This window comes from Pectinophora gossypiella, chromosome 26 (genome assembly GCF_024362695.1).
Source record: "Pectinophora gossypiella chromosome 26, ilPecGoss1.1, whole genome shotgun sequence".
Lineage (NCBI taxonomy): Eukaryota > Metazoa > Arthropoda > Insecta > Lepidoptera > Gelechiidae > Pectinophora > Pectinophora gossypiella.
The window spans coordinates 4,312,820-4,340,674 of NC_065429.1; the positions used below are offsets into that span (position 1 = coordinate 4,312,820).

General features: G+C 40.4%; 1 protein-coding gene across 2 annotated transcripts; it reads right to left on the reverse strand.

The window, feature by feature from the left end:
• Nucleotides 1-188: 188 nt before the first annotated feature.
• LOC126378435 (NAD kinase 2, mitochondrial) lies at nucleotides 189-26,989 on the reverse strand. 2 transcript variants are annotated; one of them, XM_050026798.1, is made up of 11 exons: nucleotides 26,665-26,989; nucleotides 16,386-16,536; nucleotides 13,381-13,545; nucleotides 9,902-10,003; nucleotides 9,087-9,195; nucleotides 6,953-7,062; nucleotides 6,433-6,550; nucleotides 5,710-5,843; nucleotides 3,513-3,652; nucleotides 3,214-3,339; nucleotides 189-1,793 (listed from the first exon to the last, which is right to left on the reverse strand). In XM_050026798.1, exons 1-11 carry the CDS (start codon nucleotides 26,714-26,716, stop codon nucleotides 1,675-1,677), a joined length of 1,326 nt encoding a protein of 441 aa, XP_049882755.1. In that variant the 5' UTR covers nucleotides 26,717-26,989; the 3' UTR covers nucleotides 189-1,674. The 2 variants fall into 2 exon arrangements, with proteins under 2 accessions (XP_049882755.1, XP_049882756.1); XM_050026799.1 differs by lacking the exon at nucleotides 26,665-26,989 and adding an exon at nucleotides 16,606-16,739.
• Between the last annotated feature and the right edge of the window lie 866 nt (nucleotides 26,990-27,855).

The window sequence follows — 27,855 nt, forward strand, 5'->3', positions numbered from 1 at the left end:
AAAACTTAACATCTACAAGTTATTTACAATTTTCAACTAAGTACGAAGCATTCCTAAGAGCACTTAATTGAGATATTATATACATTCAAAGGTATGTTTTAATGTATTTTGCAATACACACATACATAATAGTTAATTAACAAGAAAAATATAACCTTAAAATTATTGTGAAATTCATTTACTTTAAAAATATTGATAACGGAGAAATAGTACAACGTAAGTACCTAAATACTTAAAGCAATTTGACAGGGCAAAAAATTACAGGTCAATATTTCAACCATAGACTAGGCTGTATGAGCTAAGTTCCCTTTGCCTGTCCGAATGGGCAAACAAAAAAGCAATTTGACAGGCGTTTTTTGGCGGGAACGTGAACGACATGGCTGCTTTTTTCATTGATAATCTAAATAAATTAATACGAAGTGGTGTTTTGTGGTAAATGATCGCATGAAGTTAAACATTCGCGATAGTGTTATTATATCGGAATATTCAACAAACAATGGTGCTAATTCCTGTAAACACCATCTAATTTTATTTTAAGTTATATCTGTCACTTTCTTATCCGCCGAAAAGGAAAGGGACGGGTAATCGACAAGCATAAAATTTATGGAACACACGTCAATTTTAAGCACAAATCTAAAACAACCGTCTAAAAATTCGCCCGGGTTATTCATTTATTTACTCATTCTTCCTAAAATTAAGAGCTGTCAATCATCCGTCCCTTTCCTTTTCGGCGGATAAGAAAATGACAGGTATAACTTAAAATAAAATTAAGAGATGTCTGCAGGAATCGGGGCCAATGTGTACCTATCTATTATTCTGACAAACTTGCAGTTAAAAATAACAATGACGCATTCAGTCTTATCCTATATCAACATTGCTAGATAATTTCTAATCCTTTCAACATGTCACGGGTTCGAATCCTATCTCGGGCTCTAAAACACTGAATTCATGTTTAGGTCATAGATAATTGATATCACGTGGTTTCCAGAATTCGTGTCCGGTTAATGGCAAAAGCTCGCTTCCTATTACATGGGGCTTAAACATAGCTGGCGTGGAGTGGGTGTATATACTATACACCTTTGCTCCTTCGGGGATTCAGGCGTGATGCTTGTATGCCTTTTAACATTTTGTAATCAATAATTAATTACGTTATAAGCGCCATATCATCACAGATTCAAGATTATAAACGCTAAAATATCTTTTTCAATTAATCTCGTTCAATACATTTTTTTTAAACTAAAGCTACATGACAACTTGAGCGGTATCGGATCGTAAGGACCGTCGGTATTTATCACTTACTGTTCTTCTTCTATTGGTTGTGAGGTGGATAACCAACCTCATCAACCCTGTCAGGGTTACTACTGAGCCGCCAAAGCCCCCTGACATGGCTCATGTAACGATTACTACCTTACATCAGTAAGTAGTAACCGGGACCAACGGCTGAACATGTCTTCCGAACGGTGAATTCATCTTGCAACGTCTGAAGCAAGATCAGTAGTTGTTATTTCTTACATTCCATTATCAATGATAGATACAAATCTTCATCACCAAAACCTTCATTTTCATCATCACTTATCACCATCAGTTATCATCATCATTAGTTATCATCACCATCAGTTATCATCACCATCCGTTATCATCACCATCACTTACCACCTTCGTCGTCTATAATCATCAGTGGGGCAGCGCGTCATCCATTTGCACGGTCATCAGGGAGTCTTCAGGATGTATCTCTAGATGAGCCTCGCAGCCGTCGTTGAAGGGATATGATACGCTACCGTCTATCACTAGCCCTGGGGAGAAAGGAAATAATGGTAATGATTCCAGGAAACACCATCTAATTTCGTTTTAAGCTATACCTGTCATTTTCTTATTCGCCGAAAGGGAAAGGGACGGGTAATCGACAGGCATTTTAGGCAGAAATTAAACAACCCTCTCAATATTTTTCATTCGTGAATAACCTGGCCAAATGAAGTTGACAACAAACGTCAAACGGGTTGTATACTAGCGAGATGCCTATATGACACGCCCGGGTGACTCATTCATTTTAAAATTAACAAATGCCCATCATCCGTCCCTTTCCTTTTCGGCGGATAAGAAAACGACAGGTATAACTTAAAATAAAATTAAGAGAAAATTAGGGCCAATGTATACGGGGTGTTTCTGACACCGTAACGAAAACTTTGATCGATGATTCGGACCACGATCCGAATTGATATCAAGTGGAATTTACCGTCGCAAAAGTAATAGACTCGAAAATAATTCAATCAATCAATAATACTTTAGAATAATTAAAAAATAAAACAAAATATATCATCAACTTTGCGACGCTAAATTCCACTTAATATCAACTCAGAATCATGGTCTGAATCATCCCCCTCGGTATTCGTCCCACCCCCGCGGCTAGGAAGCGCCGAACAGAAATTGCCCCAGTGGGGGGCAGAGAAGATGACTCTGTCCCCCCTGGGGACGGGTTAATGGTCTTGTATGACCATATCTATTTGTTCGTATTATTTTATGATATTTTTATGTTCATGGTAAATCGTATTAATGTTTATTTATAGTAATTGTTATAATTTTGTAATATTTTGTAATACTAAATACTAAATAATTATATGTAAGTAAGTTTAAGTAGTATGTATCTATGTACATATATACCGCGATGTCCGTGGCCTCACTCGGCAGGGCCCGCAGAATACCAGCGTCGTGGCTCACGCCGCGACTTATCCTGAGCGAGGTCCTTTTATTCCGGACTCCACCGCAGATGATCGGACCGTCAGTGCGTTGCATTTAGAATACTTAGTTTTATTATTATTGTTTTTATGATTTTGGTTTGTTTTTCTTTTTGTTTTGGTTTTTTTTTTCTGTGTATTTATTGATTTCCGTGTGGTTTCTGTCCTGTGTTAAATGTAATGCACCTGTCTGTCTGTGTCTGTGGTGTCCGGAAGTAATAAATGTTTCTTTCTTTCTTTCTTATGACACCAGAACCAAAGGCAAATATATCCTAATCAATACAAATACTTTAAATCATACGTAAACAGCCTATATACGTCCCACTGCTGGGCACAGGCCTCCCCTCAATCAACTGGGGGAGGGTAAACACTACGTTCATTCTGTAAGCTTTCTTGATTATTGTTAGAGTAGTCTTCAGGCACTCAGCCACTATCTCACTCCGGCCTACTAAAAGCCTGACTACGTCGGTAGAATACGCACCAGCGTCGATGCAATGCGACTTGACGGCGACGGAGCGCGCGCGGTCGCGGACGCGCAGGCCGCGCGGCGTGGGCCAGTCCTCGAACGTGATGTACTCGCGCACCGAGTACGCTAGGTGCTGGGAGTCTGTGGGGGGTAAACACAAATTTAACCCACTATATGACACGCTGCTCAACTCCAACACTGAATGCGTGCATATGTGTGTTTATGCGTGTGCGTGCGTGCATAAGTGCGTGCATGCGTGTAAACATGCGTGCGATTGTGATTGCGTGGGAGTAAAGAGGTTTTACTGTACATACCTGCGGCAAACATGAGCTTCTGATTATAGTTCTCAGCGACCTGTCGGGCCTTCTCCAGTGACGCATCCACCTTCACATCAAACTCCTCACCCAGGATCCGCATCAGCTCCAACACTGAATGCGTGCGCAGACAGTTAATACTGGAAATAAAAAAAATAGGATTGAGATTTTGAAACAGCCATATGGCTCATGTAACGACTACTAACTTACATCAGTAAGTAATAACCGGGACTAATGGTTTAACATGCCAATGTGAGTAGGTTTATTTATCAATCAATAATACTTTATTGCACAACGACATATACAAAGGACAAACATCCGAATAAAAATAAGCACAATAGGCGGCCTTATTGCTAAACAGCAATTTCTGCCAGGAAACCTTAGGGTGAAAGAAGTTTATGCATAAAGGAGCACGGGATGGTGCAATAAACATACAATGATACCAACATAACTAAAAAAATACCGTAAATAAAAATATATACCTCTATAAATATACACATACATACATACACGCATATATTTACACACACATACATAAACATACATACAAATAGCATATACAATATAATACATATAAGGAGAATAAGAAAAACATTTCCAAGTTATGCCTGCAGGAAAAGCGCCTTCACTCTTGCCCTGAAAGAGTTCAGAGATGGAGCCCTCCTGACAGTCTCAGGTAGAGAGTTCCACAACCGAACAACCCGCAACGTGAAAGAACAAGAGAAAAATCAGTGGAATGGACAGGGATATTAACCCCTTAACCTCTCATATGCCGAGATACCAGACACAATAGATTTTACATTGTGTCTGGTCGAGATCCGCGTTCCGGCAGATGAGAGGTTAAACGCCGGAACGCGGATCTCGACCAGACACAATGTAAAATCTATTGTGTCTGGTATCTCGGCATATGAGAGGTGAAGGGATAAGGTGTGGGACGATCGCAAGGTACGATCAAGGACAGAGGTTTTAATATATATTTCATTATCAAATAATATTTATCTACCACGCCACGTCAGGGGCCTTTGGCGACTCAATAAGCCTTACGCCAGGGTTGATGAGGTTGATAATTCACTTCACAAACCCACACGATAGAGGAAGTATGTGAAACATTGTTTGGGAAACGGTGTTTGGGTAATTAAAAACTTAAAAGTTAAAAAAAAACATTAAAAGTTCGGCGAAAGGGCAGTACATAGTGTTAGATGGAGCGAAATCGATTGACTGGGAACATCACTAACCGAAGCCACGCTAGCGTCACATCACTATCAAATTTGACGGTTCTATCAGAGATTTTTCTCGTAAGTTAATTTACTGAACGCTAGGGAAGAAGAGTAGAAGTTATAATGCGCTTATCTTGCTCACTCCTATAGACACATTGGTAAGTGTGAAAGAGACCGCTATATCTGAAATGCCACGAGGTGGTGACACACAGGTCTGAGCTTTGATGTGCATCTATGGGCCGTGGTCACAGGAGGATGCTAGATGTACACATCTTACAGCTATCTATACAGTGTCTATACAGGGTGTTAGTGACATCGTAACTTACATACTGAGGGGGATGATTCAGACCATGATTCTTAGTTGATATCAAGTGGAATTATCTGACGGAATGTTCACGAAAATTTTAGATTTTTTTTAAAATTATTTTCAGTTCCATACTTTTGCGACGGAAAATTCCACTTGATATCAACTCAGAATCATGGTCTGAATCATCCGTCAAAGTTTTCGTTACGATGTCACTTACACCCTGTATGTAATAGACAGATAAGTATATCTGAAATGCTACGAGGTGCTGCCAGTCCACTGGTGGTGCGCCGGTGGTGACAAAGTCCTGAGCTCTTGAGCTCTTCATCTACCGGCCGTGGTCCATTCATCTCGCTTCCTCCTATGACCATATCTATATGTAAGAGGAAGTCAGGTATACCTGAAATGCCACGAGGTGCTGCCAGTGCCGGTGGTGACAAAGTCCTGAGCTCTTGAGCTCTTCATCTACCGGCCGTGGTCCATTCATCTCGCTTCCTCCTATGACCATATCTATATGTAAGAGGAAGTCAGGTATACCTGAAATGCCACGAGGTGCTGCCAGTGCCGGTGGTGACACAAAGTCCTGAGCTCTTGAGCTCTTCATCTACCGGCCGTGGTCCATTCATCTCGCTTCCTCCTATGACCATATCTATATGTAAGAGGAAGTCAGGTATACCTGAAATGCCACGAGGTGCTGCCAGTGCCGGTGGTGACACAAAGTCCTGAGCTCTTGGTGTGCGTCCATCGGCCGTTATCTATCTGAAGACGCAGCATCGATACTCTAGAGGTCACGCTCTCTCCTATGAATACCTGTAGGGCGGAAAGAGATGGACTGAGTTGTGTGGTAAGAGTTATAATATTAAGCTATAGTTTAACCTCATTTTTAAATACGGTTACTGGAAGGGGTGTCCTACCGAAAGCTAAGTGCAGATTGAGGTAAACCTAGCTCAGCTGCTAGTGGGGAGCAGAGAGTTGCCATACTGTAATTACATACATAAACTCACGCCAATTTCCCACTGGGGTAAGCAGAGACTATGGACTATGTTGGCTATATTCTGTATTATTGTTGTATTTGTAATATTATTTCTTATTCTATGGTCCTGTGAAGAAAACTCGCAAAAAACTCTTTCTTACAATACAATACATAAACGCTTTATTGCAAATATAAACACGACACTAAAAATAATTACAAATGTGACAAGAGAAGTAAAATCGGCGGCCTTATTGCTAAATAGTATTTTTTCCAAGCAACCTTAAGGTGAATGAACTTGCTACATATTGGAGTCGGGGACGGTGCAATACAGGTATAAATAAATAATGCAATAAAAAAAAAACTTAAAACGATCTACATATAACATACATACATACATAATCTTTCAGAAAAAAAGTTGTAACTTACTTCATTGAGAGCCAGGAAGGGTAATACTTTGGTGGTGAGCGGCTCGTCGGCGCAGCGCACGCCGCTCGGCGGCCGCGCGACCTCCGGGCTGTCGGCGGGACGCGACATGTGAACGTACCTGCACACGGGGACCGTCCAACATTTCTTTTATTTCCCGAATAAAGAGGCGTAATAAAAAGGCCGGTCATAGGATGGGTGACCACAAAAAAAAGTTTTCATCTCAAGCTCCTCCGTGCTTCGGAAGGCACGTTAAGCCGTTGGTCCCGGCTGCATTAGCAGTCGTTAATAACCACCAATCCGCACTGGGCCCGCGTGGTGGTTTAAGGCTGTGTACGCACAAAGGCCCGATCTCCCTATCCATCCATAGGGAAGGCCCGTGCCCCAGCAGTGGGGACGTTAATGGGCTGATGATGATTATAACATAGTATAAGTCCCTTACTAACCATTATGGATGTACATAAGTCCGAAATAAAGTTTAATTTATTTTATTTATGTTGATATAAATGAAGACAAATCTTACCTGGGTATATGCATGGTGTGCAGATCAACCGGGGTGATGGTGTCGACGAGCTTGTGCTCGCAGGTGATGGTGGTGCGTATCCTGGACCTTCGCATCCATCTGAACCTGCCCTGCAAACAGACACACCCTCTACATCATACGCAGGGCAAGGCTACATCTTCTTATCGCGTGGGTTGTGAGGTGGATTACCAACCCCATCAACCCTGGTATCAGGGTTATTACTGAGCCGCCAAAGGCCCCTAACATGGCTCATGTAACGATTACTCACTTACATCTGTAAATAGTAACCGGGACCAACGGCTTAACGTGCCTTCCGAAGCACGGAACATCTTACTTTCGGACAATCAGGTGATCAGATCATGTCCTAACCAAACTAGGGATCACAAAGTGTTTTTGTGATATCTCACCACCGGGATTCGAACCCGGGGCCTCCGGATCGTGAGTCCGACACTCAAACCACTGGACTACAGAGGCCACATGAAAATGTTAGTGTTTTTTTTAAATAACTGCCTATTTCTCCCCATCAGGGGCCTGTTTCATAAAACTTACAATTGGGTCGTGTACTAGGTTCAAGATAAATTATGAAATTCTGATTACTAAATAAAGACACATCTAAAACTAACGAAAAACATTTTCTTTTTTCTATTAAACTTATTTATGAATTTTAATCAAGAAAAACGTAATAATAAGTCCGACATTTTGTCACGTTTTTCTATGACGTCACAGAGTGCTTTTTCATACAAATTCCATAGTAATTTCGTGTTTTGACGTTTAGTAAAAAGTAACTGATTTGACTAGTTGGAAACTAGCCTATTGTAAATTACAGCGACATATTGGTGTTCATTACGTAGCTAATTTGAAACTGCAAAATATTTGTGATCACTCACTTCGCAATGTACATCAAATTGTCTTTGTAATTTACAATCGTAAGTTTTATGAAACGGGCCCCAGGTGTCGCTACTGTCGAGTGTTCTTAAATTATGTCAGTTCCCCGTACCATTTGAGTAAACAAACATGATTTGGTCTTCTTCTTCTTATCTTGTGGGTTATGAGGTGGATTACCAACCTCATCAACCCTGGTGTCCGGATTATTATTGAGCCGCCAAAGGCCCCTGACATGGCTCATAAATGAGTGACACCTCATGGATTGATGAGGTTGGTAATTCACCTCACAACCCACACTACAGAAGAGAAGAAGACGGCAATACGGCTCACCTATCACGTTGGTCTAACAGAGAGGCCGGTGTGGTGTGGGTACTTAGTTCATCTTTATTTTATTTTGTTTAGGGAGCTTACAGCTTAATAGAAAGAAAGAAAGAAAGAAACATTTATTACTTCCGGACACTACAGACACAGACAGACAGGTACATTACATTTAACACAGGACAGAAACCACACGGAAATCAATAATACACAATATTACACTTAGTAGTAAGTAAAGGCCAATTACAAGCTACCACAAATAAATGAAAAAGAGTTATACAACAAGAGAAGAGAACGGAGATGTAGAAAAAAATTTGATTGAATGCGCAATTTAGCAATCCGTGCTTCGGAAGGCACGTTAAGCCGTTGGTCCCGGCTATTAGCCGTAAAAACACCTCCACCAACCCGCAGTGGAGCACCGTAGCGGAGTATGCTCCATACCCGCTCCGGTTGATTGAGGGGAGGCCTGTGCCAGCAGTGGGACGTATATAGGCAGTTTATATGCGCAATTTAGCAAGAATACAAATTAAAACACTAACAATAATTAACAATTATTACCAATTACCTCTAATAAGTTAAGTAAGTTAAGCAACTTTCGCAAAGGCCGGTCATAGGATGGGTGACCACAAAAAAGTTATCATCTCGAACTCCTCCGTGCTTCGGAAGGCACGCAAAGCTGTTGGTCCCGGCTGCATTAGCAGTCGTTAATAACCACCAATCCGCACTGGGCCCGCGTGGTGGTTTAAGGCCCAATCTCCCTATCCATCCATAGGGAAGGCCCGTACCCCAGCAGTGGGGACGTTAATGGGCTGGTGACCTCTAATAAGCTGAGTCTACAGCGAATTAATACTAATCTTGCGATGGATGTACCTCTGACTACCACAATTGGAATATACTGAACTTAAGTATGTGTGTGTGTAAAATCACGTACCTCTCTCAGCGCCTGCAGAGCACCCTTGACGTCATTGGAGCACCATGTAGGTAGACACAGCCGGCCGACGGACTTGTGTGGGGAACTGTTGAACCCTATCACCGGTTTGCTGGAATAAATTTCTTTCATTAATAAGGTCGAACAAGCAGTAAAAGCCATGGTAATGTAGTAATGTCACCTAAAATTTTAGCGTTATTTATCTTGTGACTTTTTTCATCATCATCAGCCGTATGACGCCCACTGCTGGGCATAGGCCTCCCCCAAGGATCTCCACGACGATCGGTCCTGCGCTGAGTTTTTTATTCTTGTAAATTTTTGGAGATGTCCTTAGAAAAGGTTTAGGACGATCTACTCTGAACCGGCGTGCGTGTATGAAGCGATTTATGAATGTGGAGGAAGCAAGAGAAGTGTGTCAGGATCGAAGCAAATGGAATTCCATAGTCACTGCTTACCCCGGTGGGAAATAGGCGTGAGTTTATGTATGTGTGTATGTATGTTAAATTTTTATCATACATATTTGCAAATTTTTATATTGTTGAATTCATTTATTTTCTATAATTGACGTTTGCTTTGTTAAACAAATTTTTTCCCTATTCTATTTCAGTATTTCGACCACAATTCCTGTAATTGTTATGCGAATAAATAAGAAAGAAAGAAAGAAAGAAAGAAAATATTTATTCGGCAAATAGTCATTCACTCATTCATAAGAGTTGCCGTTCTATGCGTAGTGTTATTCCTTATTCTATGGATGAGGTTAGCGCAGGACCGGAAAGGATTGTGCAAAATGGAGGATGACTGGAGAAAAAAAAACTTACTTAGCATCTCTGACTCTAGAAGCAGCTAGAAGGAAGGTACCATCACCTCCACATGGAACCACCACGTCGCACCACTTTATTAAGTCTTCGTTGTATGTTAACCTGTGGACAACAAGGAAATATTAGCTAGTGGTTCAAAGCATCGGCGACTCACCACACCCCGGACACTTCATACAAACAACCTCGTTTTACACAGACACCACACATTGAAGTTATCGTACACGCGCATCTGTGTGTGTGACGTCTGACGCCATACGATTCAAGTCTAAACTATGTTCGACGGGGGGTGAGGTAAACCTAGCTCAGCCGCTGGTGGGGAGCGGAGAGTTGCCATTCTATACGTAGAATTATCCCTTATTCCATGTCGATGGTAAGGTCGGTGTGATGATCGGTTACAGGGTAAGTGAGCAGTGTGTCCCTGGGTGGAATGTTCCCTCGTTCAGCGCTCTTCTTCTTCTATCGTGTGGGTTGTGGGGTGGACTACCAACGCCAAAGGCCCCTGACATGGCTCATGTACTCACACTCAACGAGGTTGCAACCAGGATCGACTTATTTGTTTGTAGTCTGAGCGAATTTAAAAAAGCTACCTTGTATATATTGTGTTATTTGTCATAAGTAGATATAAGTGCTGTACTATCGGATTAGGATGGTCCTGTAATGACAGTTTTAAGTTTTAATAAATAAATAAATAAATAAATGTAACGACTACTTACTTACATCAGTAAGTAGCAACCGGGACCAACAGATTAACGTGTCTTCCGAAGCACGGATCATCTTACTTTCGGACAATCACGTGATCAGCCTGTCAGCATGATTTTGAGTTGATATCAATTGGAATTTTCCGTCGCAAAATGTTTGTTTTTTGGTTCTTAATTGCCACGGTAAATTCCACTTGATATCAACTCACAGTCGTGGTCTGAATCATCCCCCTCAGTGTTCGATGCGGTATCACTAACATTATGTATAGCATGTAAATAATACTTAGATTAGTTGCTACAATAATAACTTCCGTGGTACATTTAGAATATGACCTTTGTCAAGTTTATCATTGATAACAATTATGACAAAACTAATTGTGTTATCTGATAATTGACATGCCTACATTGGTAATTCCGAAACGTAATAATATTATTACAATGAAGTACTTAAATGGTCCAATTTCTCGTGATTTCATAAATTATCAATTTTTTGTTATCACTAGAAACAATTTTTTTTTGTTTCACGGTCGTTTCATACCTTTTGTTTCCGCGTTTGAAAGTTGCTTGGAAGATAATTGTGCATAGTACACATACGCGTAAGACTACGCCTATTTCCCGTTCGGGGTAGGCACAGACCGAGAAATTCCACGTACTACAACCCAGTTCAAATTCAAATTCAAAAATATCTTTATTCAGTTGGTAGCATAGTTACACTTTGAATCGTCAATTTTTACATAGTCACACCACTTTCGCTTCTTTCTCTCCCAGCAAAATCTTCTATGTATGAACTCGTTGATTTAAGAATACACTTAAACTTTCTTTTAAACATCCTGGATTTGATCACCATGTATACTTATGTTAGTACCTTATAACTAGATTTGACACGCTTTCTGAGGTCCAATATCAGAGGGCTGTCACGTCACACCTATTAGCAATTGCAGCCAGGATTCCATTGGATATTTTTTTTATAATAAGAAAACAAGATTAATTACGAAACAAAACTGCGTGACAAAATTAATGAACATATTCACACGTGTCAACTTGAGACGCGATTGCCAAGTCGTAAATATGGAATCGTCATTAAAATCGATAAATATGTACTTAAAGCCACTTACATCATAATCTTGTATCGCAAATTGTCATTTCATTTGACGTAATAATCAATTCGTTTACTCAGTTTTTCACACACATAAACTCACGACTATATCCTAATGGTTCAGTCAGAGGTACATCCATCGCAAGATGATCTAAGTACCGACGCCTCATCGATCTGTCTGTTAGACCATCATCATTTTTTGTGGTCACCCATCCTATGACCGGCCTTTGCGAAAGTTGCTTAACTTCAACAATCGCAGACCGAGCGCGTTTACCGCTGCGCCACCGAGCTCCTCATCAGATGGGAATAATAAATGCCAAGGAGAGAGAGAGAGAGAGAAAGTTTTTATGTGGCATGAAATATATGAAACCGTCCAGAAAATCCTGTTTATTCTTCCCACTGCACTTTACATCTGTTATCAATTCATCAACATTCATTAAACGTAATTACAGTATTTACTAAACTAATATTGATAAAGTTATGACTAAAACTGGTAAAGTTTAGTATTTGTTTATTATTAATGCTAATGAGAATGACCCACGATCCGCTGATAAACCAAGATCTGGAGTGTTAAAATGGCCACATCGAAGCAATTCATTTAAGAAAGCAATTTTGCAATTTGACATCTGCGCATATAAAAGTAAGTGCGCAATGCAAACAAATGTCAAATAGCAATATTGCTTTCTTAGATGAATTGCTTCGATGTGGCCATTTTAACCCCCCTGTTAACTGGTAAAATAATATGTCCACATCCAACAACGAACATTGAAGTTGAGCAAATGTGGATCACCTTTTCTGTGAACAAAACACGTTTTCTAGTTGGTACTGTGTTGCCGCTCGACAGCGCCCTATCGATAGTTTTCGATCGAACTATCGATAGTTTACCAAAAAATGATAGTATCGATGGAATGGAATTCTATAGTCTCTGCTTACCCCGGTGGGAAATAGGCGTGAGTTTATGTATGTATGTATGATAGTATCGATAATTAATCGATAGTATTTTTTAGCGATACTATTGATAAGTAACGATACTATCGATAGTTAAGAAATGAAAAACTACCGATAGCATCGCTCTTCGATATTCCGCAAGCTATCGATACTATCGTTGCTTATCAATAGTATCGCCAAAAAAGAGCTATCGATACTATCGACAGTATCGATACTATCGATAGGCCTATCGATTGGGTAGATGATTTTGGCTGTTTACTATCGATAGAAAAACTATTGATTTTTCGGCAACACTAGTTGGTACAGCCTATAAACCAGACTGGGTCTGTATTGATATTTTTTTAGATTTTTCAGAGAGACTGACTTCTTATCTTCGTTTAAGAATCACGACATTATAGTGCTTATGGGTGACTTTAATATTAATTTGCTGGATGAATCTGACAGTTGCTTTAAATCAATTTTTACGCTGTTCTAACTTAAACAACCACGTCAAGTCCGCTACAAATTAGTTCAAATTCAAATTCAAAAATATCTTTATTCAGTGGGTAACATAGTTACACTTTGAATCGTCGATTTTTACACACTGAATAGGCTCTTTATGTTATGTTCTGTAGTTACTCCATCAATCCGCATTGGGCCCGCGTGATGGTTTAAGGCCCGATCTCCCTATCCATCCGTAGGGAAGGCCCGTGCCCCAGCAGTGGGGACGTTAATGAACTGATTATGTAGTTACTCACCTGCTAGCCATCTCGACCTTGATGCCGAAGCACTTGAGGCTCCGCGCGACGCCCTGCTCGAAGGCCTTCTGTTGTCTGTGGTTGTCTAACATGGTCTCGTAGTCAGACCCTCGCTTCCGGAGGACCTTTTCTAGTTCTCCATCAGATATGTCGTCGTGGGCGTGTCTGTGGAGATGGAGAAACGGATTAGTGAAAGAAATTGCTCTAGAACAATAAGGCCGCCCAAATTGTACTGTGTTCATGTGTTGTGTCTGATTGTTGAAATTTAGTTCTGTGCAATAAAGTATATTTGATTTGATTAGAGTTTGGTACAGGCATAAACCAACCAAACCAAGAAGACCAAGAAGAGCTTACATGGAACAGATTAAAGAGAAGGCGAACGTCGAAATCAGTCTTTGATAGACAAGAATGGAGAATGCTACAGCGACTATAGCGTGGCTCTTAAATTAGTCATGCGATGACAGGCATAGAATAAGGAATAGAACGGCAACTCTCCGCTCCCCACCGGCGAATGAGCTAGGTTTACCTCACCCCCTCGATCTTAGGACAATCAGGTTGTTGAAGCCTGCAATGTCCTTACCAAACAAAGGACAGTCTCACAAAATGATTTCGACAATGTCCCCATCGGGACTTGAACCCGGACCCTCAGATCGTGAGCCTAACTCTCTAACCACTAGAGCACAGACGTTGTTATTAATTAATTATTACTTTACTATTATTAATTTCTAATTAATATCGTCTTCTTCTTCTATCGTGTCGGTTGTGAGGTGAATTACCAATCTCACCAACCCTGGTGTCAGGGCTACTTTTGAGCCGCCAAAGGCCCCTGACATGACTCATGTAACGACTACGTATTTACATCAGTAAGTAGTAACCGGGACCATTGCTTAACATGCCTTCCGAATTAATAACTAATATTATTATAACTAATTAATATTATTATTTATGATTTAATTGGCCACCTCACGCCCTGATGTGGAGGGCGTGCTCAGTGGAGTAACGGGACAGTGGTAGATAAGAAATATTATCTATATTATAACAAACATAACATAGCATCATGCCTGTTTCCCGGAAAGGGTAGGCAGAGGTCGTGTATAAACAAAATTAAGTGGCGTCTGCACGAATCAGCACCTATATGTTGTGACACTCCGACATCGAGGGAGTGCCACAGCGCTGATTTTCGATATAACAGGATGTAAAGACAGAAAGACAGGAGCTCGGCGGCGCAGCGGTTAACGCGCTCGGTCTGCGATTGTTGAAGTAAAGCAACTTTCGCAAAGGCCGGTCATATGACGGGTGACCACAAAAAAAAAAGTTTTCATCTCGAGCTCCTCCGTGCTTTGGAAGGCACGTTAAGCCGTAGGTCCCGGCTGCATTAGCAGTCGTTAATAACCATCAATCCGCACTGGGCCCGCGTGATGGTTTAAGGCCCGATCTCCCTATCCATCCATAGGGAAGGCCCGTGCCCCAGCAGTAGGGACGTTAATGGGCTGATGATGATGAAAGACAATTAGAACAACACAAGAAAGACAAAGGGCTCAGTTCATTTCTAATAGAAATCTCTATTTTACTTTACTATCTCAGTGCAGCTGAGATAAATAGGAAGGAGTAAATCTTATTATTTATTAATAAATATTATTATTATCTTAATAGCGGAAACAAATAAACTTCCTTATGGTTTGTTATCTGTGGTAATACATATCGCGGAGATGTTATATTATTATATTGGTTATGATAAATAATATTTGCAATAATAATAGATAGAGATAATATTTGTTATGTTTTCTGCATTTAACGTTTACATAAATATAAGCACAGGTTTATATCACTACATAGTATAAAACAAAGTCGCTTTTTCTGTCCCTATATCCCTATGTACGCTTAAATCTTTAAAACTACGCAACGGATTTTGATGCGGTTTTTTTAATGTTGATAGAGTGATTCAAGAGGAAGGTTTATAATTAAATAGTGGAAAAATACTGTTATTTTTGAGGTTTTTAATGTGATGTCGTAAATAATTTATTTTTTTCCGAGCGAAGCCGGGACGGCTCGCTAGTACATAAATAAAAACAAATTCAAATTCAAAAATATCTTTATGCAGTAGGTAACATACTACCAACTGTTTACTAGGTTACTACTTACTGATGTAAGTACGTAGTCGTTACATGAGCCATGTCAGGGGCATTTGGCGGCTCAGTAATAACCCTGACACCAGGGTTGATGAGGTGGGTATTCCACCTCACAACTCACACGATAAGAAGTAGGTAACATAGTTACACTTTGAATCGTCATTTTTTACATAGCGAAGTCTCAGCCGCCTAAAACTATGCATATAACCCGGGTGCTTTCAAGGCCAGAGTGAACAGGCACCTTCTGGGCGAGCTCGCTCCATCGTATGCCTCGTCAATGCCTTCGGGCAAGTCTGGGGCCAAGAGCAAACCCATCAAAGGTAAAGAAAACTACTGCAGCTCACAACCTGTATAGCAACCTGTCACTAAATGAATAGTCACTGTGGTCCGGTGGTTCACCGGCTTGCTTCTCTAACTGGGAGCGCTGGTTCGAACACCGGTGCAGATTTCACTAACACGGTTGACTCGACCATTATAGACGGCGATACGGCTCACCGCCTATCACGTTGGTCTAACAGCAAGGTCGGTGAGGTGTGGGTACTTAGTTCATCTTGCGATGGATGTACCATTAGTTACCCCGTTAGGATATAATCGTGAGCTAGCTAGATCATAGAAGGTAAGCTAAAAATGTTATAACAGAAGAAAAGCGTGGAAGAGGAAGGCCAAGAAGACCTTAGGCGAACATCATGTCTTAGAAGGAAATGAAGGAATTGGCCTTTGGTAGACCAGAATGAAGAATGCTACACCGACAAGGACGTGGCTCTTAAATTAGTGATGATGATTATAAGTACAGACATAGAATAAAGTATAATCGATTCCCGATCCGCCATGACAGGAATCGCCTGCGCATGCGCTTCAAAATAATAAGATACTTACTTCTCATACTCATATCTGGTGACCTTGGACACGATGAGGCACTTGTCCATTTTCAGCCGCGGCGTGGGCTCAACCTGCGCCTGCGACCGAGTGCTGCCACGCCGCGCCAGCCGCTCGGCGAGCCGCTCACCGAGCTCTGTGCTTTGAAGCCCTGTGGAATACATAAGAAAGTCATAACCTGAAATGTGATCGGACTGGTATTTTTTTTAATTTATTTTACCAGTTAACTAAGACCGATTAATGAATGTGGAATTCCACAGACGATTAGGTTGTTGCCAACTTTTTAAACACGCAGGTTGTGCCGATTTTTTTGATGCGTTACTATCTATACGGCCACCTTGTCTGTCACTATCTGTTTCTGACTCTACATTAGTAACGTCACTTTACATTTTATCAGTCCAGTGTTTTGCCACCTGCGTAGTATTATCAATACACCTCATATGTATTATCAGTAATTCAGTACAATAATAACGCAGTTGGTACACTAAGGTACACTACATTTTTTTTCTTCTAAAAAGCCACATTAGATATTGCGCTTTTCCTCTCAGACGACGCCTTGAGCCGAAGTTCGCGCCTAATTGGGCACCCTCAGGCCTGTTGTCTTAAACGTCGTACCGGGTGAGAGCTTTCAGCGCTCCCCATTTATCCGGCCAAGTAATTAATGCCATCTGCGGCAAATCTACAATAAGTCACGTTAAATATATATATACAGGGTGTTAGTGACATCGTAACGAAAACTTTGAGGGATGATTCAGGCCATAATTCTGAGTTGATATCAAGTGGAATTTTCCGTCGCAAAAGTATGGAACGGAAAATAATTTAAATAAGCTCTAAAATTTTCATGATTTCTCCGACAGGAAATTCCACTTGATATCGACTCAGAATCATGATCCGAATCATCCCCTTCAGTATTCGTTACAGTGTCACTAACACCCATACCTACTTGTATGGCTACTGTATGTACTTGTATGGGGTGTAAGTGACATCGTAACGAATACTGAGAGGGATGATTCAGCTGATTATTCTGAGTTAATATCAAGTGGAATTTTCGATCGCAAAAGTATAGAATTGAAAATAATTTAAAAAAACTAAAAAAATAACATGAATTTTGCGACGGAAAATTCCACTTGGTATTAACTCAGAATCATGGTCTGAATCATCCCTCTCAGTATTCGTTACGATGTCACTAACACCCTGTATATATTGCGCCATAAAAAACAATGCGGGACTCTCCACGCTACGTTCCTGAAAAACAATATAGATGGCTTCTAATTTCATGGATAATAGACATGCATCTTTTATCTTCGTAAAAACGAAGAAAAAAAAATAAATTACGAGTATTATATATTAGGTTAAGTGATGTTGTCTTGGCAGAATGTTAAGTTGTCTTTGTTTTTTCATACTAGTGTTTTTAAAAAAAATAAAAGTCAGTTTTGCTTCTGATCTCACTGTGTTTGTATTTTATATTGGCGACTTCGGAATAATCGAGGAATTATGGCTGTGAACATTTCAAATGTGGTATTTCCGGGACCGTTTAACCCAAAAACTGATAAGTGGTGTGATTATAAGGAACAATTGTTGTGTGCACTCGACGCCGCGGGCGTGGGTGAAGCTAACCTCAACAAAGGACGATCGCTATTCCTTGCTCAGTGCGGAAAAGATACATTTGCGTTAATTGCGTCGTTGTTAGTTCCTAAACGCCCCACGGAAGTGTCCCTAGAGGAGATCTTTATTGTTTTGGACCGATTTTATGAACCGGAGGTGAACGAAATACTACAGGCGGGAAAATTTTACAAACGTCAACAGTTACAAAATGAAAGCGTGCAGGATTTTGTGGCGGCTATAAGTTTAATAGGTTCGAAGTGTAATTTCATGGATTTGAAACGACAGTTGAGAGACCGTTTAGTGCTAGGGGTGCGGGACGATAGATTGAGGCGTGATTTGTTGAAAAAGAAGGATCTAACATACGAGATTGCGTTACAAACATGTCTAGACTATCAAGTGGTGTGTCCGGAGTTATACCCAGTGGCTGTAACTAACGCGTCAAAGCAAACTCCGTCCAATGTCACCGACTATCATGAACCAATGGACATTGGTAGTGTGAAAACAATGGGATGTAGTCGATGTGCGCGTGCACACAAGTCAGGCGAACGATGTCCCTTCGTAAAAGCGAAATGCTTCTATTGTAAGAAGTTTGGTCATATCGCTGCAGCTTGTAACCGGAAGCCGGGCAAGGTGCATCAGGTGGAGACAGAAGAAGACAGTGCTGACGCCTCAGCGGTGGTGGAGAACATGATGGGCATATATGTCTGCAGGGACCGTTACGTGCCGCCAATAACGACCGAGGTCACGATTGATGGAGCTGCAGTCATGATGGAAGTGGACTCGGGGGCTTCACGTACCATCATGTCAGAAGAGACATACAACAAGTTGTGGTCGTCACCCCCACCTCTGCGGCCAACTAATTTGAAACTGGTGACATGGACTCAAGATGTTTTAAAAGTAGTAGGACTGGCAGACGTACGTGTCTGGTTGGGAAATGTAGAAGCACAGTGCGAGCTGGTGGTGGTGTCAGGCAAAGGGCCAAACTTGCTGGGCCGGAATTGGTTCCAAGCATTAAATCTACAAGTGGCGGGACTATGCTGGTCAGAAGAAGAGATTGAACAGTACAAAATAGATTTCCCTGAAGTATTTAAGGAAGGGCTGGGTGAATACAAAGGCCCGAAAGTATCACTGCATATACGGCCAGATGCAAAACCACGCTTTATGAAAGCTCGACCAGTGCCGTACCCTCTGAGGAAAAAGGTGACAGACGAACTCAGAAGGATGGAGGAAGAGGGAGTATTGACACCAATCAGATATTCAGAGTGGGCATCACCCGTAACGCCGCGCATGAAAGAGGATGGCTCGGTACGCATCTGCGGGGATTATCGGTCGACGGTGAATGCTGCGATTGATACCGACATCTACCCGCTGCCGACACCAGTCGAGGCATTTGTAAATCTTAGCGGAGGTAGAATATTCAGCAAGCTGGACCTGAAACATGCATATACACAGATGAAAGTGGATGAGGAAACAGCGATGTTGCTGACACTGAACACGACGATTGGCTTAATGAGAGTGAACCGCCTAGCTTTTGGGGTGAGTGCGGCCCCTGCGATTTTCCAACGCATCATGTCCTCTGCCCTTGCGGGAATGAAGGGAGTCGCGTGCCTGCTAGATGATATCGCGATAACTGGAGCTACAATGGAAGAACACGATCGACGGTTGAGGGAAGTTCTACAGAAACTGCAGGATATGGGACTACGGCTAAATATGAAAAAATGCGTATTCGCAGCAAATAGTATCGCATTTCTAGGCCATATGATTGATGCGGAGGGCGTCCACCCGTCACCGATGAAAGTCAAGGAGATAAAGGAGAAACCAGCTCCGACGAACAGAGAGACGTTGCGTGCTTTCTTAGGGTTATACAATTACTATGAAAAATTTTTACCAGACAAAAGCACCATACTAGAGCCATTGTACAGATTGCTGGAATCAAAAAGGGAATGGACTTGGAAGGAAAAGGAGCAGGAAGCATTCGAAGAGGCAAAACGCTTACTATCGTCGGACCTCACATTAGTAGGATACGATCTACAGAAAGAACTTCTTCTGATTTGTGATTCATCTGAGTATGGACTGGGAGCGATAATTGCACATGTGATGGAAGACGGATCGGAGCGTCCGGTGATGATGGCCTCACGCACATTGCAAGCCCATGAGAGGCGCTATGGGCAAATAGATAAGGAGGCCCTTGCAATTATATTCGGATTGACGAAATTTCATGAATTCTTGTCTGGTCGGAAATTTTGTATAGTGACAGATCACAAGCCCTTGGTTGGGTTATTCAACCCAGCGAAACCCATACCAGAACAGATTACACCAAGAATGTTACGCTGGTCATTGAAACTCGCTTCGTATGACTATACAATAAAATATAGACCAGGGAAGCTGATCGGCAATGCAGACGCATTAAGCAGATGGACCGCCGCAGATACGGCGAGCGTGAAGGAAGAGGCACTGCGAGAAGTAATGCTGCTGGAGGAACAACCCACAGGTTGGAATCTGGATGCGGTTAGAATTGCAGAAGAGACTAGAAAGGACCCGGTTTTGCAAAGAGTGATGTTCCACGTGATACATGGTTGGCCACGGAAGAACACAGATCCAGACCTGCAGGCTTTTTGGGCCCGACGAGAGGCTCTTTCACACAATAAAGAATGCTTATTGTGGTGCAATAGAGTCGTGGTACCCTCGGCCATAAAAGAAGAGGTGTTAAAAATTTTACATGTTCCACATGCTGGGATAGTCCAGACGAAAATGTATGCCAGAGGGTATGTATGGTGGGTGAACATTGATCGGGATATAGAAAACTTGGTCGCTGGGTGTGAACAGTGCCAAGAAGTACGTAATAACCCACCAAAAGACCCGCAGATTTGGATTACTGCAGATAAGCCATGGAGCCGTGTCCACATAGATTTCGCTGGGCCCTTTGAAGGCAAGACATTCTTAGTCTTGATAGACAGTTATAGCAAATGGTTTGAAGCCGAGATAGTCCAAACAATGAGCAGTAGCACAGTGGTAACGGTACTCAGGAAAATTTTTACTGCACAAGGATTACCAGATGTGATTGTCTCGGATAATGGCAGAGCATTCACATCCGAGGAGTTCAACATGTTCCTGAAAAAGAATGGAATTAAGCACCTATATTCTCCGCCATATCACCCGGCGACAAATGGTCAAATAGAACGAGCGATCCAGACTTTTAAAAATAAGATGAAGAAGCTGACGCCTTTGAATTTACAGTGGCAGGAGAAGCTCTGTAAGGTGTTATTCTATTTAAGAACTGTCCCAAATAGTGCGACGAATAAAACCCCTGCAGAAGTATTGAATGGACGCAAATATAGGACGGCAGTGTCAGCCCTGCACCCAGATTCAATGCCCAGTCAAGCAGACCAGCAGCGCGAGGCGGCGTCGCGGCGCCGACCGGCGCGTAGCTTCAGTGTAGGACAACCGGTGCTGATACATATGTACGGGCCGGGGGAGAAATGGCTCAGGGCCACAGTAACAACTGTGGAAGGACCTACCACCTATAGGGTGAGGACGGAAGATGGAGAGCTGCATCGTCGACATGCAGACCAAATGTTAAATAGACCGGCGAGGCGAACTACTGATAATGACAACAACAACTCGGATGAGTCACAAGATCCTCCCATAGTGCTCCCTCCCCCTGAACTATGGCGTGACATGATTGGGATACCTGATGAGTGATTTGAAGTAGGAAATGGCAAGTAAGGGTCTTGGTTGTGATGATAATTTAGAATTTTGTTTATTTTTCATGAAAATTATGATTGTTACGTTTAATTAAGAAAGAGTCTGTAATCTAAGAGTAAATTAGTTAGAGGCATATTTAATTTTGTGAAAACCATTGATAATGAGAGAGAGGTATATTATATATTAGGTTAAGTGATGTTGTCTTGGCAGAATGTTAAGTTGTCTTTGTTTTTTCATACTAGTGTTTTTTAAAAAAATAAAAGTCAGTTTTGCTTCTGATCTCACTGTGTTTGTATTTTATAACGAGGGTAAAAAAAAATGGTAAAATTAATTAAAAGGGTATAAATTACGATCCTTTTTATTATACCCAGGCACAATTACATCGTCCACCCATTATTCATCATCATCAATTTAAGAGCTACGCTCTTGTCGGTGTAGCATTCTCCATGCTACTTTTTTAGGGAATAATAGGGCAGTGGGTTCCCTCTTGCCTTCCGCCCCGCAGTACTCTGTCTGACGCGAGTGGAATGGCGTCCGGAGTAGTATATTACAAAGCCGTACTAGGACTCCTGTCCTCCGCCTCTGTAGTACTGACAGTTACTGCTGTTCTGTCAGGTTCCAGGTTACAGTCCCTGTGACTTGCCCCTTCCGTCCTGTATTGCCGTATCGATGGCTCCCATCTCCGCCTCTGCAACCGTTGAGATCTTCACCCGTATCCCTGGGCAAGGATTCTACGTTATACCCCGTAGGTCTGGGTATGTGTGTTATTCTCATTATATTTCCAGATAAGAAAAACCCAACCAATTCTTCGAAGCATAAATAGTGATTGATGAACAACACTCGAATTTTAAACATAAACAAAATCAATACATTGAACTCAGATTTATATCTGTTAGATTAAGAATCAGGGGCGTATTCAAATTTCAATATCTGCTGGCGCCATTTTATTTTTAACCGACTTCAAAAACGAAGGAGGTTATCAATTTGCCCTGTATGTATGTATGTAATATTGATGAAATTGCATAATATTCGTATATGATAGTTTATGTGGGCTTCTTAATACGTGTTCTAAATTTCACTGGCGTACATATTTGTATGTTTTTGGTAAGAAATTTAAATTTAAAAATATATTTATTCAGTAGGTAACATAGTTACACTTTGAATCGTATTTTTTACATAACGAACGTCTCATCCGCCTAAAACTACTGCAGTTTCTCACAACCTGTATAGCCGGGGAAAAGAAGCTGCAAGAAAAACCTCGGCACAGGGCCCTAGACGTAATGCATCGCATAGTATCGAATGTGAACTTCGAAGAATAAATACTTAAGTCAAGGCTGTATGTTTTCTGATCTTTGCCTGTTGCTAAAGCGAATTTAAACAACATCCGTATTTAAAAGAAAAAATATCAATGCCGGGTGCTTTTAAGGGCAGAGTGAAGAGGCACCTTTTGGGCGAGCTCGCTCCATCTTAGGCCTCGTCAATGCCTTCGAGCAAGTCTGGGGTCAAGAGCAAACCGATCAAAGGTAAACACCTAAATACAGGCCTGCTAGGAAGCCCGAACAAAAATATTATTTTCAAAGTGGATCTATATTTAACTTGCAATATCTCTGCCCTTATCATTGAAAACATTCCACTGCCCATGTATCCGTTAATGTATTGCCTTAGTGTTACTGGGTCAATAGGGACTGGAAATTTTATCGTGCATTGAGAAATAGGGACTTTCCAGGTTATGTCCCTCAAAGACAATATAGATGGCGCTGTACAGGTTTTTCTTTCGTTTAATTTTATGGAAAACACATCTTTTATCTTTGTCTTTGGGTATAAATGATGACCCTCTTTATTACGCTCAGGCACAATTACATCTTCCACCCATTATTATTCTGATCAAAATAATGAAAAGCAATATAGGTAGCAACATAATTCTGTGCACAATATGATCCAAATATTAAGCAACGATTATTTTTATACATGCTTCTGCAATTACATTGTATTTTGGGTATAATTATGTAGGTACGGTCACGAGCATTAATATGTATACACTTTGGTACCATGTCACATTAACTTTTTTGTCAAATTGAAGTGTAAGTCTCACTAAATGTCAAATATGTTACTGCGACAGAGTCCTAAAGTGGGTACATTATATTGCTCATGACTGTACTACCTGAGTAATGAGAAAATAGGTAATTATCACGTTAAAGCTGTACAATGCCATCTATTTTTTTTTTTGTGAACATAGCCTGGAAAGTGCCTCATTGTCGAGTGAATGCATTTCTATTATACATCTATGTCAATTCAAATTCAAATTCAAAAATATCTTTATTCAGTAGGTAACATAGTTACACTTTCAATCGTCAATTTTTACTACATAACGAACGTCTCATCCTCCTAAAACTACTGCAGCTTCTCACAACCTGTATAGCCGGGGAAAAGAAGCTGCAAGAATAACCTCGGCACAAGATTACAGTGTCTTTATCCCACTCTAAGTGGGGTTGGCACAACATGTATGTCACAAAGAGAAAATAAAATTGATAAAATGTGACTCGAATGAGACTCGGATGAGACTTTAACCCACAGCGAACTTTTTTATTGACGTGACTTACTGTTGATTTGCCGCAGACGGCAGTAACTACTTGGCCGGAATAGTACTACCGTAGATACTACGCTTCATACAAAAATGCAGCGAAAACTTGACCCTTTTTTAGCTATACATTCGTACACAGCTGTAGGTATATTGATTCAATAAAATGGTATCAAATGAAGAAAGTATGCCGTCGTCTTATTACGTATATTAGTGCGTGGTGCTTCGTAACTCGGTCGGGCTATACCACGACTCGGATTGACCGATCTCGGAACTATTCGGAACAGGAAAACAATGGAGTAGACTTAATGTTTTTTTTTATGTTTTAATAAGTTAGTAAAAGTACCTATATCAATGGGTGTTATTGTTAACTTGCTTGTTGTAGCTTGAAAAGCGTTGCAAGAATCGCAAGTCCCGTATGAATTAATTTTCTCAAGCAGTCGTGCTTAAATACTGACACATCATCTCACGCCCGTAACCCCACTGAGGTAATCAGAGCCAAAAAATATCCCAGAATGGGCTTGATGCACCTTATGGCGATAGGTGTTATCAGCTCATCTTAGCATATTATGCAACGTAAGTCCACGTATTCTTAATTGGGGTAGTCAGAGGTACATCCATCGCAAGATCAACTAAGTACCCACGCCTCACCCAGCTTACTGTTAGGCTAACATGATAGTGTGGTGTGGTGGTGAGCCAACGGTGTACAGTCATGAGCAATATCATGTACCCACTTTAAAACCCTGTCGCACTATCATATTTAATATTTAACGAGACTTACGGTTTAATTTGTCATTATGTGACATAGTTTCAAAGTGTATACATATTAGCTCTTGTGACCGTAAGTGAAAGCTGCACTTAAGATAAATGAATTCATTGAACTGAACTCATTGGTGCAAGTCCGGTAACAGGATTATTCAAGAAAACAATTTGTATGGTACAAAATATTTATGTAGCAACCCTATTTGATATTGGAATTATCGTATTGATTGTCTCCGTTCAATTTGCACAACTGCACAATACAACAATATGTGATGTGATGACCTTGTAATATTACTAAGGACATGTCACAATTCAACAACATCAGCAAATACGTAAAGGTGATTTATTAGCACCGTTTATCTCAAGATTACAGTGCAACGGCACTCATATAAACATGTTTACATAATTACCATATCAATCCGCAATTTATATTTCTACTTGGATTATCAAGTAATATTGAAGAAGGTGTGCAAGACACACCCTAATTTACACATACATACATACATAAACTCACGCCCGTAATCCCAAATGGGGTGGGCAGAGCCACAAGTAATCAAAGACAACTTGCAGCCACTGTTGATACGAAGTCCTAAGATGGATATGATGAACCTTATGGTGATAAGGGATCAGCCTATCGCCCACCCTAATTTACATTCACATTAAGTGATTTACAAGAATTGACCAGCAGAAATGGAGATGGACCAGGCATATGCTAAGATCCAAAGTGGAGCCACACAATTACCCAGTGGTATCCAAGAGACGGTGCCAGAAAAAGGGGTAGACCGAAAAGGAGATGGGATGATGACATCAAGATGACTGCGGGCCCTTTCTGGACAAGAGCGGCGCGTGATCGCCATAGTTGGAAAGGATTGGAGGGGGCCTTTGCCATGAGGCACTCCGAAATAAGAGATATAATAGGTATAAATCAAACTGTAACCAACCTGATATTTCAGAAGCAAGGCTTATTAATATTATTATTAAGTGTTTTATATACATCTCTTAATTACTGTGTGCCGCATAATTACGCACGGCATTATTCATCGGATTTGAGAATAAGATACAAAACTGAAGACATTAGGTATATTATGGATTTGATAAAAAAGTTTACGGAAGACTTTATATTATTGAAATTAAACACCAAAGAAGATGTATTGAAGACTAGGCAGCATGGTCTTACGATTTTAGCCTGTCCTTTAAATGGGCATAAGGAAATAACTCTGCATTCTCTAGCAAGTATTGTATGCGGGATACATTTCTATTCTATTTCATTTCTAACAAGACATTTAAATTAGTAGAAAAGTTTCGTAACTTCCTTCTATTATAACTTAAATTCCTTTATTAATAATTCTTTGGTTTTTTTTTTCAGTGATGCGACATTCATGTTCTGTTATTAGCTCACAACAAAAAAAGTTATAGGAAGCAAAAACAAACACTATTATTCCAAGATTTCAAAGTTTACCAAAGTTAGGTTAGAAAAACTTTTTAACCTGTTAAATATTCACTTCCAGATGATACGACGACACTCGAGAATAATTTTATTACTCGTAATTATCTTCATTGATAAGAGAACAGCTGTATAAATTTGTTAATTAAAAATTGTACGAATTTTACAACAGAAAAAATACTTACGTTTCACACCTCTACATATCGAAACACTAAAGTTATTCAACACGGACATCATAAGAACTGTATCCAAAGTCCAGTAGACTAATTAGTTCAATTATTTGAGCACTAAAAATACTGTAAATCACAATCCGTACGTGCGAAGTCGAACACAGCTAATATAAACAGAAGTAAAGTTCCAAGCGATATCAGCAAAAGCGTGGAGCGAAGATTTCTCCGACTCAGTCAAACGTTCTTATGAATGTAATATATATTGATAAGCTATCTAATTATTATTGATAAAGATTGAAAAACTCAACACAACACGATTTGCACACAAAAAATGGCAGTACGATAGTGCTGTGTTTGACAGTGTATTGTATTGATACTTTCAAAGATTGTAAAAGAAATCGATTCTTGTTGAATATTGCAATACTTTTTTTTTATTTTTCATGTCTGCGACATAATATTCTTGAAAAAGGGTGGATAAATAATAAAAAAATGCTATAAAAAATCTATTGAATTTTAGATTTTATGAACTATGTTGTTTCTACGAATGATTATTCGATTGACTCAAACTATAATCGATCATTTGATTTGAACTTTTTCAAATATTATGGCAACACTCGTGACATAAAGCGCGCCACCTTATTTTTTAAACTTTTTTCTTGATTTATTTTTATTTATGAACACCGGGCGAGCGAGCCGATTGGAGCCAGTGAACTTTGCCTTGAGTTCAGCAGACCACGCAACATGATAATTATATTCTACGTTGTGTAAACTACATTCATGCCCGAAACGCCTATTGGTATAAGCTGACTTTATCAGAACATTTTCGGCCCTTTTTTACTTGCAGGTTAGAAGGGATTTATCGGATTTATAAAGAGACTTCCACTATGCCTTGAATCAAGGCTTGAATAACAAGCGTTAACTGGCTAAAAACGAGATGCTCAAAATGAGTAATAATATTTAGATTCCATGACGATACGAAAGATCCCATACCAGATCATCGTTGAGTTTATAATTTATTAGCAAAAGTTATTTATCCGGGAAAATACTCTGGGATATAAAATAAAACACTTATAAACTGGGCACTGTATATTAGTTCCATTATAAAATAGCTAAATAATCAACATTACAAGCAATAAATAACAAATTCAACACTGTTCACTTCACATTGTATTTACAATACAAAAACATGAGGATTCTTCCTTTTAT

What these genes read in the sequence shown, in the direction of transcription:
- LOC126378435 (XM_050026798.1), bottom strand. Translation starts at nt 26,716, where the DNA reads ATGATGTCCGTGTTGAATAACTTTAGTGTTTCGATATGTAGAGGTGTG. An exon ending in GATATGTAGAGGTGTGAAAC is followed by an intron (nt 16,537 to 26,664) that starts GTAAGTATTTTT and finishes TGTATTCCACAG; the next exon opens with GGCTTCAAAGCACAGAGCTC. An exon ending in AAGGTCGAGATGGCTAGCAG is followed by an intron (nt 10,004 to 13,380) that starts GTGAGTAACTAC and finishes TGTTGTCCACAG; the next exon opens with GTTAACATACAACGAAGACT.